At 43.2% G+C, this 13,380-nt stretch overlaps 1 protein-coding gene and 1 pseudogene across 2 annotated transcripts; both read right to left on the bottom strand.

Annotated features, from left to right (window-relative positions):
* Positions 1-3,205: 3,205 nt before the first annotated feature.
* On the bottom strand, positions 3,206-5,527 carry LOC311115781 (ribonuclease inhibitor-like; the record flags this gene model as incomplete). Its single annotated transcript, XM_084190917.1, has 7 exons — positions 3,206-3,636; positions 3,787-3,833; positions 3,947-4,120; positions 4,202-4,372; positions 4,582-4,743; positions 4,824-4,997; positions 5,328-5,527. The coding sequence occupies 7 exons, from the start codon at positions 5,525-5,527 to the stop codon at positions 3,206-3,208; spliced, it is 1,359 nt and encodes a 452-aa protein (XP_084047043.1).
* A 358-nt stretch (positions 5,528-5,885) lies between these two features.
* Positions 5,886-7,640, bottom strand: LOC311115780 (protein NLRC3-like; annotated as a pseudogene). The gene has a single exon. The product of its transcript is annotated as a protein NLRC3-like (transcript).
* Between the last annotated feature and the right edge of the window lie 5,740 nt (positions 7,641-13,380).

Raw genomic sequence — 13,380 nt, 5'->3', positions numbered from 1 at the left:
ACCATTCTCCACCAAACGAGCTACAAGAGTCCTGCTATTTAAACCACACACGCTTCAAATCATACATTCAACATCACCAAACCAAATACTCCGTCGTACCCATTCAATCAACACATCAGCAGTGGAATGTACACTCATAAATGCAGATTGATACTCCATGCCTTGAAATGATAAATAGATTTCCACCAATAGCGCCATTACAATGATTTCTCATCTGACCCTCTGATACAAAATGAAGTTCCCTCACTGTACTACGTTAGCTCTACCATGATAATTATTTCAATTGAACCCTCTATTTGCTTTGTACAATATTATACATTACGTCTGAAACAACATTACTTATGGTCAGTTTATTCCACTATCACATGATCCAACAACGGTATAAACTTAGAAAACCCATATTTATTACTTTCTTCACCCACGACGCATGTCTACGTTTGAGTGAAAAAATATAATACAGACATGGCACTCTAATTATGATTTTGTCATTACCATTTCCAAATCGTCACAACTCCTTATAGAACGTTAGAAAGTTCTATATATTCACATGAAATAATCCCTTCAGTTAGTTTAACAATCCTCATTCAACCCAAATTAGCCTCTCCTTCATTCTCTCAGCGGAACCAAAAAAAAACAGACTGTAATTTCCAAGGACACTGCCGTTCCTGTCCCAGAAAACTCAGACTCTTCCACTACTTTCTACAATAACATCAAGCTCTATTTACCCCTTATAAATACTCTTCTGAGGATATTCTTTATCACCCATGCAATGTTAGTAACTTTCAGTGTTAGTAATTTAAATACTTGCATCAAATCCACTTCTGATAATGTTTTTTTTTTAAATGTAGTTCGCCTTTAAATGTCATTTTTGGTGCTATGATTCAATATGTTACCTGTCATTGGCTCCATCTCCTAGCCCTTTTGCGTAATTCATCCACAGTACTTATTGTGACAGGGCTTGTATAACACGGTTGAGGCCTTGAACCTCTTCCCGACTAACACTTAATGATGAATCTTTCACATCAAAGGCCTTAAACCTATTTTATGAACTTTATGGTGATTGTTTCACATCAAAGGCCTTAAACCTATTTTATGAACTTTATTATGATTCTTTCACATCAAAGGCTTTAAACCTATTTTATGAACTTTTTGATGAATATTTCACATCAAAGGCCTCGAACCTATTTTATGAACTTTATGATGATTCTTTCACATCTGTCATGAACCCTGCGTCCTGAGTCGGTTCCTGCCTATGTTGCCATTTTTTCTGCTCTAAATCTCCTGTTCCTGAAGGTTCTTGAACGCTCCCTGCCTGGTTGCCGGGCGACGTTGCTAGGCGGGAGATCTCCCTATTACCCGCACCTGCATCTCATCAGCGATCTGCACACCTGGTCCTGATCATCACCCTTCATAAGCTCTGACCTGACATCCATTCCCTGCCGGATCGTTAGCCATGAACAGTATGTTTGTCAGCGTATCAGCCTTTGAGTTTCTAGCGTTAGTTTTGTTGTTTTGCACCTTGTTGTCTTGCCGTGTACTTACCTCCGTTTTGTTTCTATCTACAGTCAATCTCCCGGAACCTTCACCCAACCCCTGCCTGGTTGTCGGCGGCTGCCGAGCCATTATTGGATCTGCCACTGCACCTCCACCAACTCATCTCCGCCGCCCGCTCTGTCCCCTGGATTATTCTGCATCGTTTTTTTGAATCTGTTAAATAAATACTCACCTTCGTTTCAACTCACCTTGTCCTGGTCTGCTTCTGGGTTCTGGCTTAGTAAACCGTGACAACATCAAAGGCCTCAAAACTATTTTATGAACTTTATGATGAATCTTTCACATCAAAGGCCTCGAACCTATAGCAAGGATTCAATTTTATAATCTCGTCATGTTGAGGACTCGACCCCCGCATCTTCCTACGTTCGTCTACCAAAGACGTTTATCCCTGAGGACTCGAACCTCGCATCTTTCTACGTTCGTCTACCAAAGACGTTTATCGCTTTTCATAATGATACTACACATCTCTCTATTTCATGAATTCTTCCATGATGATACAACACATCAGAGCTTCATCTATTTTACTCCTATGATGATACTACACATCAGAGGTTCATCTATTTTACTCCTATGATGACACAACACATCAGAGCTTCATCTAATTTACTCCTATGATGATACTACACATCAGAGCTTCACATATTTTACTCCTATGATGATACTACACATCAGAGCTTCATCTATTTTACTCCTATGATGATACTACACATCAGAGTCTCATAACCTAATTTACTCCCATGATGATACTACACATCAGAGCTTCATATATTTTACTCCTATGATGACACATCACATCAGAGCTTCATCTATTTTACTCCTATGATGATATTACACATCAGAGTCTCATAACCTAATTTACTCCCATGATGATACTACATATCAGAGTCTCATAACCTAATTTACTCCCATGATGATGCTACATATCAGAGTCTCATAACCTAATTTACTCCCATGATGATACTACACATCAGAGTCTCTCTTTACCAATTTATGCTAATTACTATAAACACACCTTGTTTTGAATCATAGCATCATGTCATTGTGTAATTTAATATTTCTCCTTACATCCCTTTACATCATTCAACACCACTCATCGTCCCCATTTAAAAATATTGCTTTTTACAGTTCGTTACAGCTCAGCTTTACCACAGATAAGCAGATTTTGACAGAATTCAAAAAATGAAAGTCTGCTTACCTGTTAGTTGAGCTGTGAACTGCATCCTGTTCATTTAGACGCCAATCTGTTATGATGAGTTTCTCAGGTATCAAAGAATCAAGGATGCAAGGATATTCTTAGACATTCTGTGGAGATTTCAAACCAAGTATTTATTGAATCACAAGCTTGTGGGTTCATCTAACAAACGGACATGGCTTTGCCCTTCGTCAGTTGAACTAACTAGACAAAGAAGACCCTCTATCTTATATAGCCTTTTGGTTCTCATTCCTTTCACATACATTTGGCAAGTCTCCATGGGCACTCCCTGTCTTTGATGTTCATCACTTTTTACCCCAAGTCAGTATACTAAACATCACTCATGCTATCCTAAACATCACTAATCTACCTTGACATAATGGAATGAAGACTTTATGGCCCCAAACCTCTCATTTCTTAACTCTTCCTCTGTCCTCACAACACTATGGCATGACATCATTATACCATAAAGGTCATACATATTATCACGAGGTCATACATATTGTAGATACTATTGTTTTCGTTGATAATAACCCCAATATCAAACCATCCTGTGGCCTCCACCTGCCAGTAGAAACGTCCAGTAGATAAACCCTTGGTACAATGCACAGACAGGGATCTTGTACAAATTGATGGATCAATCCATTTATTTGATTCTTCCCCTCTGGTAGCTTCGTTTCCTATGCTAACACCGTCCCCACTGTTAGCATTGTTAGCTTCGTTTCCTATGCTAGCACCATCCCCACTGTTAGCATTGTTAGCTTCGTTTCCTATGCTAGCACTACTTTGACTGTTAGCATTGTCCTCTCTCCACAACACTGTCCTCCTATCCTCAGACAGCCTCAGGTCAATGTGTGCAGAATCTGGGTCCAGGGTGAGCTCACTGGAATCTGTAGAAAACACACATGCACAATGAGGAGCCAGGGAAATAAGAAAGTTAAATGTTTTTCTGTTTAGCTGACGGTACTTTCTCATTGTTTTAAAGGAAATGTCAAACTGAAGAAACCCTGTATATCATATTACACATCAGTCAGACTCACATTTCCTCAGGCCTGGTTTGATCCTGCACTCTCCACACAAGTCCACACTGTATTGTTTTAATAGAAATAGTTCATGTCAAGAAATAATCATAATATGCAGAGGAATATTAAAGGAATATTAAAGTAACTAAATAGTGTACACATAACATATTACACTAACTTGAGTTTATCCAGTCTACAGTGTGGATCCTCCAGTCTAGCAGAGAGCAGCTTCACTCCAGAGTCTCCTGGGTGATTGTAGCTCAGGTCCAGTTCTCTCAGGTGGGAGGGGTTTGACCTCAGAGCTGAATCCAGAGAAGCACAGCCTTCCTCTGTGACCAGACAACCAGACAGCCTGCAGAGAACAGTTGGAATGAGTTAGGGTGCCATACTCAATTCAAAAGGGTTTGCTTACATCAATATGTGAGCCTCTCACCCCAAAACCTGCAAGGCACAGCGAGGGTCCCCCAGTGCAGCAGAGAGTCGCTCCACTCCTGAATCCCCCAAGTCGTTGTCTCTCAGGTCCAGCTCTATCAGGGTTGAGTTTGAACACAGGACAGAGGACAGGGACTCACAGGATAACTCTGATAGATTACACTGCCTCAGTCTAAGAGATGAATGAGAGAGATAGCAGGAGAAACAGAGAGAGAGAGAGAGAGAGAGAGAGAGAGAGAGAGAGAGAGATTGAAATTTGAATTTGGTTTTATCCAAATACCTGTGCACAGAAATATAGAATGTTAAATAAAACTGTATGTATGTATACCACACTTTACATTTTTTTTTTTTTTTTTTTTTTACAGCATCATCATTTCTCACCCCTGTTTCTGTATCTGACAGTGTGGATCCTCCAGTCCAGCAGAGAGCAGCTTCAGTCCCATGTCGCCCAGGGTGTTGCAGCTCAGATGCAGTTCCTCCAACTGGGAGGCTGCTAGAGCAGGGGACAAACTTCCACAGGAAGTGACCTCACAACGGACAAGTCTGGCGTGAGAGAATATGGAATTAAAAGGGGCTGTATGGATTGACACGATTCGAAACACTTGTTGTCGTAAATATCGCACCTCAGTATCTTCAGTTCACAGTGTGGACTCATAAGCCCAGTGGAGATCCCCTCCACCCCGGTGTCTGTCAGTTTGTTGTCGCTGAGGTCCAGCTCTCTCAGATGGCTGTTCTCTGACGCCAGAGCTGAAGCCACAATTTCACCGCAGCTCTCGTCGAGCCAACACCCAGGAAACCTATGGATTACAACAAAGTGGATCATCCTTCTACACTTTGTGGACTTACATGCTTTAGTCTCTTACGGAGTGTAATCGTAGTAAACAAGTTTACAGAAGAGTCTTTTAAATGGACTTCAAACAGCTAAACACTTGGCTCACTTCCCCTGTTCCGTCGCCTAACATCACTTAGGTGCCGTTGTTGCATTTCTAGTTGCCAGCAGAAGAAGAAGCTGTAGATCCATCCATTCATGTCACAAACGGCTTCCGTTTCTATTTTTCTTCCACTTTACTAAGAAGCTTTTTCTTGGTTTGCTCTTTTTTTTGTTTTGTTTACTAATAATTGCTCACCTTAGTGTGTGCAGCTGACTGTAAGATTGATTCAGTGCAGCAGTTAGCACCTCCAGCTCAGTTGTTGAAAACCCTTGGATATGACTGATGTCTAGTGACTCTAGTCTGTTGTTGGGACTTGCCAGCGCGTCTAAGAAGGGCTTCTGGTTCTCCAGCTGGCTGTAGATTATGCTGAGTTCTCTCAGGTGTGAGCCAGGCATTTGGATAGCTGATGCCAAAATTTCAGCGCAGTCGTCTGTGAAATAGCAGGCTACTAGCCTTAAGAGGGGAAAACAAAGGGCTTATAAAGGACATAAAAAATAGTGTAAATTATACTAATAGTCGTAAGTGACTACGGGAATCTACCAATCTTAGGAAAGTAAATGGAGGCAGGTAGCTTAGTGGGTAAGAGCGTTTTGCCAGTAACCGAAAGGTCGCTGGTTCTATTCCCCGAGCCGACTAGGTAAAAAATCTATCTGTACCCTTAAGCAAGGCACTTAACCCTAATTGCTCCTGTAAGTCGCTCTGGATAAGAGCGTCTGCTAAATGACGTAAATGTAAATTCACTATCATCTGAACTTACATAGCCTTCCTGCAGTATCTAACTATTGGGAGGAGTCTGCTACGGCCCTGACTTGACGTGTTGTATTTTCTCGTGTCAAATTCATCCAGCACCTCCTCTGACATCAACAGCATGTACACCAGCGCCGAGCACTGAGCAGGTGTCAGCTCAATCTTGGAGAGACTTTGGGAGGTCAGGAACTTTAGAATTTCATTCACCAGGGAGTTGTCCTTCAGCTCAATCAAACAGTAGAGGAGATTGATACACCTCTCTGAGGAAACAAACCATTCAGTCGATAACTTGACCTTGATGTATTGGATGGTATTCTGGATACTCTCTTTGTCTCCCTCTGTCTGGAGCTGTAGGCATTTCAAGAGGATCTGATTGGACTCCAGTGAGATGCCCAGAAGGAAGCGGAGGAAGAGGTCCAGGTGGCCGTTCTTGTTGTGGAACGCTTTATCCACTGCACACCTGTGTAAGTCATGCAATGTATCCAGCTTTCCGAAATATAGTGAAACCCATGGTGAAATCCATGGCAAACCATTGGCATGACAATGGGAAACATAGAGTGCTGCGAAGAACTCCTGAATGCTGAGATGCACAAAGCTATACAACTTCACTCTAAACATTGGGTCCTCCTCTCTGAAGATCTCTGTGCACATCCCTGAGCCCAAAAAGGCTTCATTGATATCAATATCACACTCTCTCAAATCTTCTTCAGAAAACACCAGATTGCTCTTCAACAGGTTATGGGAGGCTAGTTTTCCAAGTTTCAAAATGATCTGTACGTCAGACTCTGACAGTTTCCGAAGGTCTGTTTCATTTTTCCCATGCTTCTTGTTCTCCAGGTTTGTCAGAGTGAGTAGGAAACAAATGTACATCTCAGTCAGAGTTTTAGGGACTTCTTCAGAACAGGATCCTCTCAACATGTTCCCAAGAACCATGGCAGTAATCCAACAGAAGACCGGAATGTGGCACATGATGAAGAGACTCCTCGATGTCTTTATGTGTGAGATGATTTTGCTGGACAGGTTCTCATCATCACTGAATCTCTTCTTGAAGTATTCTTATTTCAATGGGTCGTTGAATCCCCGAACTTCTGTTACACGGTCAAAACAGTCGGAGGGTATCTTATCAACTGCTGCTGGTCGGGAGGTTATCCAGAGGAGAGCAGAAGGAAGCAGATTCCCCTTGATGAGGTTTGTCAGCAGCACATCCACTGATGTTGTCTTGGTTACATTAGACAACCTCTTGTTGTTATGGAAATCCAGTGGAAGTTGGCTTTCATCCAGACCATCCAAGATGAACACGACTTTGCAGTCGACCACCTTCTTTGTGTCTTCCATATCTGAAAGTTCAGGGTGGAAGTCACTCAGCAGCTCCAACAGACTGTACTGGTCGTCTTTGTTTCGATTCAAATCCCTGAATGGAAGGGTGAAGACGAAATCTACATCCTAATTGGCTCGTCCTTCTGCCCAGTCAAGGATGAACTTCTGCACCGAGACTGATTTTCCGATGCCAGCGATACCCTTCGTCAGCAGAGTTCTGACGGATGCCTCTTGTTGGAATATGGATTTGAAGACGTCATTGCAGTTGATTGCATGGTCTTGAAATGCTTTGGTCCGAGCCGTATCGTCCATCTTCCAAACCTCGTGCTCTTTGTTCTCCCCTTCACTCTCTGTGATGTAGAGCTCTGGGTAGATCTTGTTGAGCAACGTTGGATCTCCACGTTTTGCAATGCCCTCAAAGATGTTCCCAGACTTCTTCCTCATTGAGGTTGTTTTTCACTCCTCGCAGGCCTACTTGTAATTACTTCTAATCAGGAGAACAGTAGAGATATTGAGTAGTTTGTTAGTCCGAGTTTGCCGTTCTAGTGTCTGTAATATGTTACTTTTCACACAAAGTTAGTTTGCTATAGTTCTAATCAGAGTTTGATTATTTGTTACATTTTATTTTTTTTCTCCATTTGGTCTGGTCGTGTTCACATTGCCAAATGTCAAACGAATGAAATTGCCTAAACGAAACCATGTGTTCTTCATGCAGGTTGACTCATCATGGGTTGTTTGGTAGAGTACTTAACCTACACCCAATGTAGACGGTGCTAAATAGCCTAATAATGAGAAGATTTGCAAGGTCAATTCATGATGTTTGCATATTCACTTTAAATAGGATAAAGTTTACGTCACTGCTGTGTTTTAAATGGCGCAAAACGCAGACGAAAATTCAACTATAATGGGGATTCACATTCTGTCTTATTTTAGTAGAGCTGTATCTGTTCATCTCAAATAAGTACAGAGGTTTGGTTCACTGAAAATCATTTTTGAGAATGTGCACATTTCTGTGTGACTCACCAGTAGCTGGATGACTTGTCTCTGGAGAGAGACAGGAAACAGTCAAGCTCTTAATAAAAAATTAAAAAATACCCTCTATTATCTTCGTAAATATCTTTATGATCTTCGGTCGTAAAATAATAAACGGAGAAATAAAGTTTCTCACCAGCGCCATGTGAACTCATAGTGATATTAATGTTAATTGGATCCCTCACCATTGCAGCCAACAAGCTGGGGTGCATCGACATTAGAACATGAAGAGTTGGGTTGACAACATTAATGGAGGCTCAAATAATTGAAAGTTTTCCTTGTCTGATGAAAGTGTTCTTTGTCTCTGATTAAATGTTCACTTCCCTCATGACCTCATTTGTAGGCAGGTTTTAATGTCTATGCTTTCTTGCAACACCTGCCAATGCCAACTCATAAATTGTAGTGTCGCAATATCAAAGGTAAAATGCGATAATATAGCCTTGGCACCCCCTTTTAAGTTTAATAATTAATTTTGAGTTACTAAAGGCTTAGCAACACCAGTCAATATACAAGCCATAGACTGTTCACTCTGCTACCGTCCGGCAAACTGTAGCGGAGCATCGGCTCTATGAGCCTGTCCGACAGCTTCTACCCCCAAGCCAGAAGACTGCTAAATAGCCAGAAGACTGCTAAATAGTTAATTAAATGGTTACCCACTGACCCTATCTTGCATTGACTCTATGCACACTCACTATATATACACACTATATACACACTCACTAGACTATATATACACACACTTGACTATATATACACACACTTGACTATATATACATACTATATATACACACTATATACACATATATACACACTCACTAGACTATATATACACACTATATACAGTGGGGGAAAAAGTATTTAGTCAGCCACCAATTGTGCAAGTTCTCCCACTTAAAAAGATGAGAGAGGCCTGTAATTTTCATCATAGGTACACGTCAACTATGACAGACAAATGGAGAATTTTTTTCTCCAGAAAATCACATTGTAGGATTTTTAATGAATTTATTTGCAAATTATGGTGGAAAATAAGTATTTGGTCAATAACAAACGTTTCTCAATACTTTGTTATATACATACTCACTAGACTATATATACACACTATATACACACTGACTAGACTATATACACACTATATACACACTCACTTGACTATATGCACACTATATACACACACACTTGACTATATATACACACTATATACACACTATATACACACTCACTAGACTATATATACATACTATATATACACACTATATACACACTGACTGGACTATACTGTGTATGCAGACTATATACACACTCACTCACACACTACACTGACACTCACACAAAACCCACACACATTCACATAAACCAGAGGAGGATAGGGGAGGAGGAGGAGGAGGAGGAGGGAAGGGGAGGAGGAAAGAGGAGGAGGAGGATAGGGGAATAGGAGGAGGATAGGGGAATAGGAGGAGGAGGATAGGGGAGGAGGATAGGGGAGGAGGAGGAGGAGGAGGAGGGAAGGGGAGGGGAGGAGGAAAGAGGAGGAGGAGGATAGGGGAATAGGAGGAGGATAGGGGAATAGGAGGAGGAGGATAGGGGAGGAAGAGGAGGATAGGGTAGGAGGAGGAGGAGGAAAACACTCCAGGCCATTCTTGAACGTCATCAACTAGATGCTAGATAGAAAGTATAATGGAGCTTTATATTTTATATATATATTATATAGATTTTATATTTTCAAATAAATGCCCTTTTTTCCGTCCCTCAACTTGATTTTGATGAGACAAATCGAACAACTTTTATTTTTATCTGAGACAAAGTTTGCCCACCCCTGCTCTAAAGTATCATCCACCCCTCCTCCCTCGCTCTTCCCTCTATCACTCTCCCTTTCTCCCCCTCCTCCCTCCCACACTCTTCCCTCTATCACTCTCCCTTTCTCCCCCTCCTCCCTCCCACACTCTTCCCTCTATCACTCTCCCTTTCTCCCCCTCCCCCCTCCCTCGCTCTTCCCTCTATCACTCTCCCTTTCTCCCCCTCCTCCCTCCCACGCTCTTCCCTCTATCACTCTCCCTTTCTCCCCCTCCTCCCTCCCACGCTCTTTCCTCTACCACTCTCCCTTTCTCCCCCTCCCCCCTCTATCTCTCTCCCTTTCTCCCCCTCCTCCCTCCCACGCTCTTTCCTCTATCACTCTCCCTTTCTCCCCCTCCTCCCACGCTCTTCCCTCTATCACTCTCCCTTTCTCCCCCTCCTCCCTCCCACGCTCTTTCCTCTATCACTCTCCCTTTCTCCCCCTCCTCCCTCGCTCTTCCCTCTATCACTCTCCCTTTCTCCCCCTCCTCCCTCCCACGCTCTTTCCTCTATCACTCTCCCTTTCTCCCCCTCCTCCCTCCCACGCTCTTTCCTCTATCACTCTCCCTTTCTCCCCCTCCTCCCACACTCTTTCCTCTATCACTCTCCCTTTCTCCCCCTCCTCCCTCCCACGCTCTTCCCTCTATCACTCTCCCTTTCTCCCCCTCCTCCCTCCCACGCTCTTTCCTCTATCACTCTCCCTTTCTCCCCCTCCCCCCTCTATCTCTCTCCCTTTCTCCCCCTCCTCCCTCCCACGCTCTTTCCTCTATCACTCTCCCTTTCTCCCCCTCCTCCCACGCTCTTCCCTCTATCAATCTCCCTTTCTCCCCCTCCTCCCTCCCACGCACCTTCCTCTATCACTCTCCCTTTCTCCCCCTCCTCCCTCGCTCTTCCCTCTATCACTCTCCCTTTCTCCCCCTCCCCCCTCCCACGCTCTTCCCTCTATCACTCTCCCTTTCTCCCCCTCCTCCCTCGCTCTTCCCTCTATCACGCTCCCTTTCTCCCCCTCCTCCCTCCCACGCTCTTCCCTCTATCACTCTCCCTTTCTCCCCCTCCTCCCTCCCACGCTCTTCCCTCTATCAATCTCCCTTTCTCCCCCTCCTCCCTCCCTCGCTCTACCCTCTATCACTCTCCCTTTCTCCCCCTCCTCCCTCCCACGCTCTTTCCTCTATCACTCTCCCTTTCTCCCCCTCCTCCCTCGCTCTCTCTCTTTCCTCTATCACTCTGTAGTATCACCCCCCCCCCCTTTTACACAAATTAATCATTAAAAACATATTAATAATCAAACATGATAACTATAACAACAACAATAATACAATAATAAAAATATAAACAAACAACTTCCAAAGACCATTTCCACCCAAAGCTGAATGATGTGTGAATGGTAAATATTTATTACGTTTATTACATAACATTTTCTAATCAAAACATCATTGTCCTCTCTCTAAGTGAAGGTGTATTTGTGATGAGACAGGTGGATGTCATCTCTCTGAGTGAAGGTGTATTTGTGATGAGACAGGTGGATGTCACCTCCCGAGTGGCGCAGTGGTCTAAGGCACTGCATCGCAGTGCTAGCTGTGCCACTAGAGATCCTGGTTCGAATCCAGGCTATGTCGTAGCAGGCCGCAACCGGGAGACCCATGGGGCGGCGCACAATTGGCCCAGCGTCGTCCAGGGTAGGGGAGGGAATGGCCGGCAGGGGATGTACAGTGGGGAAAAAAAGTATTTAGTCAGCCACCAATTGTGCAAGTTCTCCCACTTAAAAAGATGAGAGAGGCCTGTAATTTTCATCATAGGTACACGTCAACTATGGCAGACAAATTGAGGAAAAAAAATCCAGAAAATTACATTGTAGGATTTTTAATTAATTTATTTGCAAATTATGGTGGAAAATAAGTATTTGGTCACCTACAAACAAGCAAGATTTCTGGCTCTCACAGACCTGTAACTTCTTCTTTAAGAGGCTCCTCTGTCCTCCACTCGTTACCTGTATTAATGGCACCTGTTTGAACTTGTTATCAGTATAAAAGACACCTGTCCACAACCTCAAACAGTCACACTCCAAACTCCACTATGGCCAAGACCAAAGAGCTGTCAAAGGACACCAGAAACAAAATTGTAGACCTGCACCAGGCTGGGAAGACTGAATCTGCAATAGGTAAGCAGCTTGGTTTGAAGAAATCAACTGTGGGAGCAATTATTAGGAAATGGAAGACATACAAGACCACTGATAATCTCCCTCGATCTGGGGCACCACGCAAGATCTCACCCCGTGGGGTCAAAATGATCACAACAACGGTGAGCAAAAATCCCAGAACCACACGGGGGGACCTAGTGAATGACCTGCAGAGAGCTGGGACCAAAGTAACAAAGCCTACCATCAGTAACACACTACGCCACCAGGGACCCAAATCCTGCAGTGCCAGACGTGTCCCCCTGCTTAAGCCAGTACATGTCCAGGCCCATCTGAAGTTTGCTAGAGTGCATTTGGATGATCCAGAAGAGGATTGGGAGAATGTCATATGGTCAGATGAAACTTTTTGGTAAAAACTCAACTCGTCGTGTTTGGAGGACAAAGAATGCTGAGTTGCATCCAAAGAACACCATACCTACTGTGAAGCATGGGGGTGGAAACATAATGCTTTGGGGCTGTTTTTCTGCAAAGGGATCAGGACGACTGATCCGTGTAAAGGAAAGAATGAATGGGGCCATGTATCGTGAGATTTTGAGTGAAAACCTCCTTCCATCAGCAAGGGCATTGAAGATTAAATGTGGCTGGGTCTTTCAGCATGACAAGGATCCCAAACACACAGCCCGGGCAACGAAGGAGTGGCTTCGTAAGAACCATTTCAAGGTCCTGGAGTGGCCTAGCCAGTCTCCAGATCTCAACCCCATATAAAATCTTTGGAGGGAGTTGAAAGTCCGTGTTGCCCAGCGACAGCCCCAAAACATCATTGCTCTAGAGGAGATCTGCATGGAGGAATGGGCCAAAATACCAGCAACAGTGTGTGAAAACCCTGTGAAGACTTACAGAAAACGTTTGACCTGTGTCATTGCCAACAAAGGGTATATAACAAAGTATTGAGAAACTTTTGTTATTGACCAAATACTTATTTTCTACCATAATTTGCAAATAAATTCATTAAAAATCCTACAATGTGATTTTCTGGAATTTTTTTCTCAATATGTCTGTCATAGTTGACGTGTACCTATGATGAAAATTACAGGCCTCTCTCGTCTTTTTAAGTGGGAGAACTTGCACAATTGGTGGCTGACTAAATACTTTTTTTCCCCACTGTAGCTCAGTTGGTAGAGCATGGCG

This window comes from Coregonus lavaretus (genome assembly GCF_964263955.1).
Source record: "Coregonus lavaretus genome assembly, contig: HAP1_SCAFFOLD_351, whole genome shotgun sequence".
Taxonomy (NCBI): domain Eukaryota; kingdom Metazoa; phylum Chordata; class Actinopteri; order Salmoniformes; family Salmonidae; genus Coregonus; species Coregonus lavaretus.
Note: the sequence above shows the minus strand (reverse complement) of the source record. Positions and strands in the feature narration are given on the sequence as shown.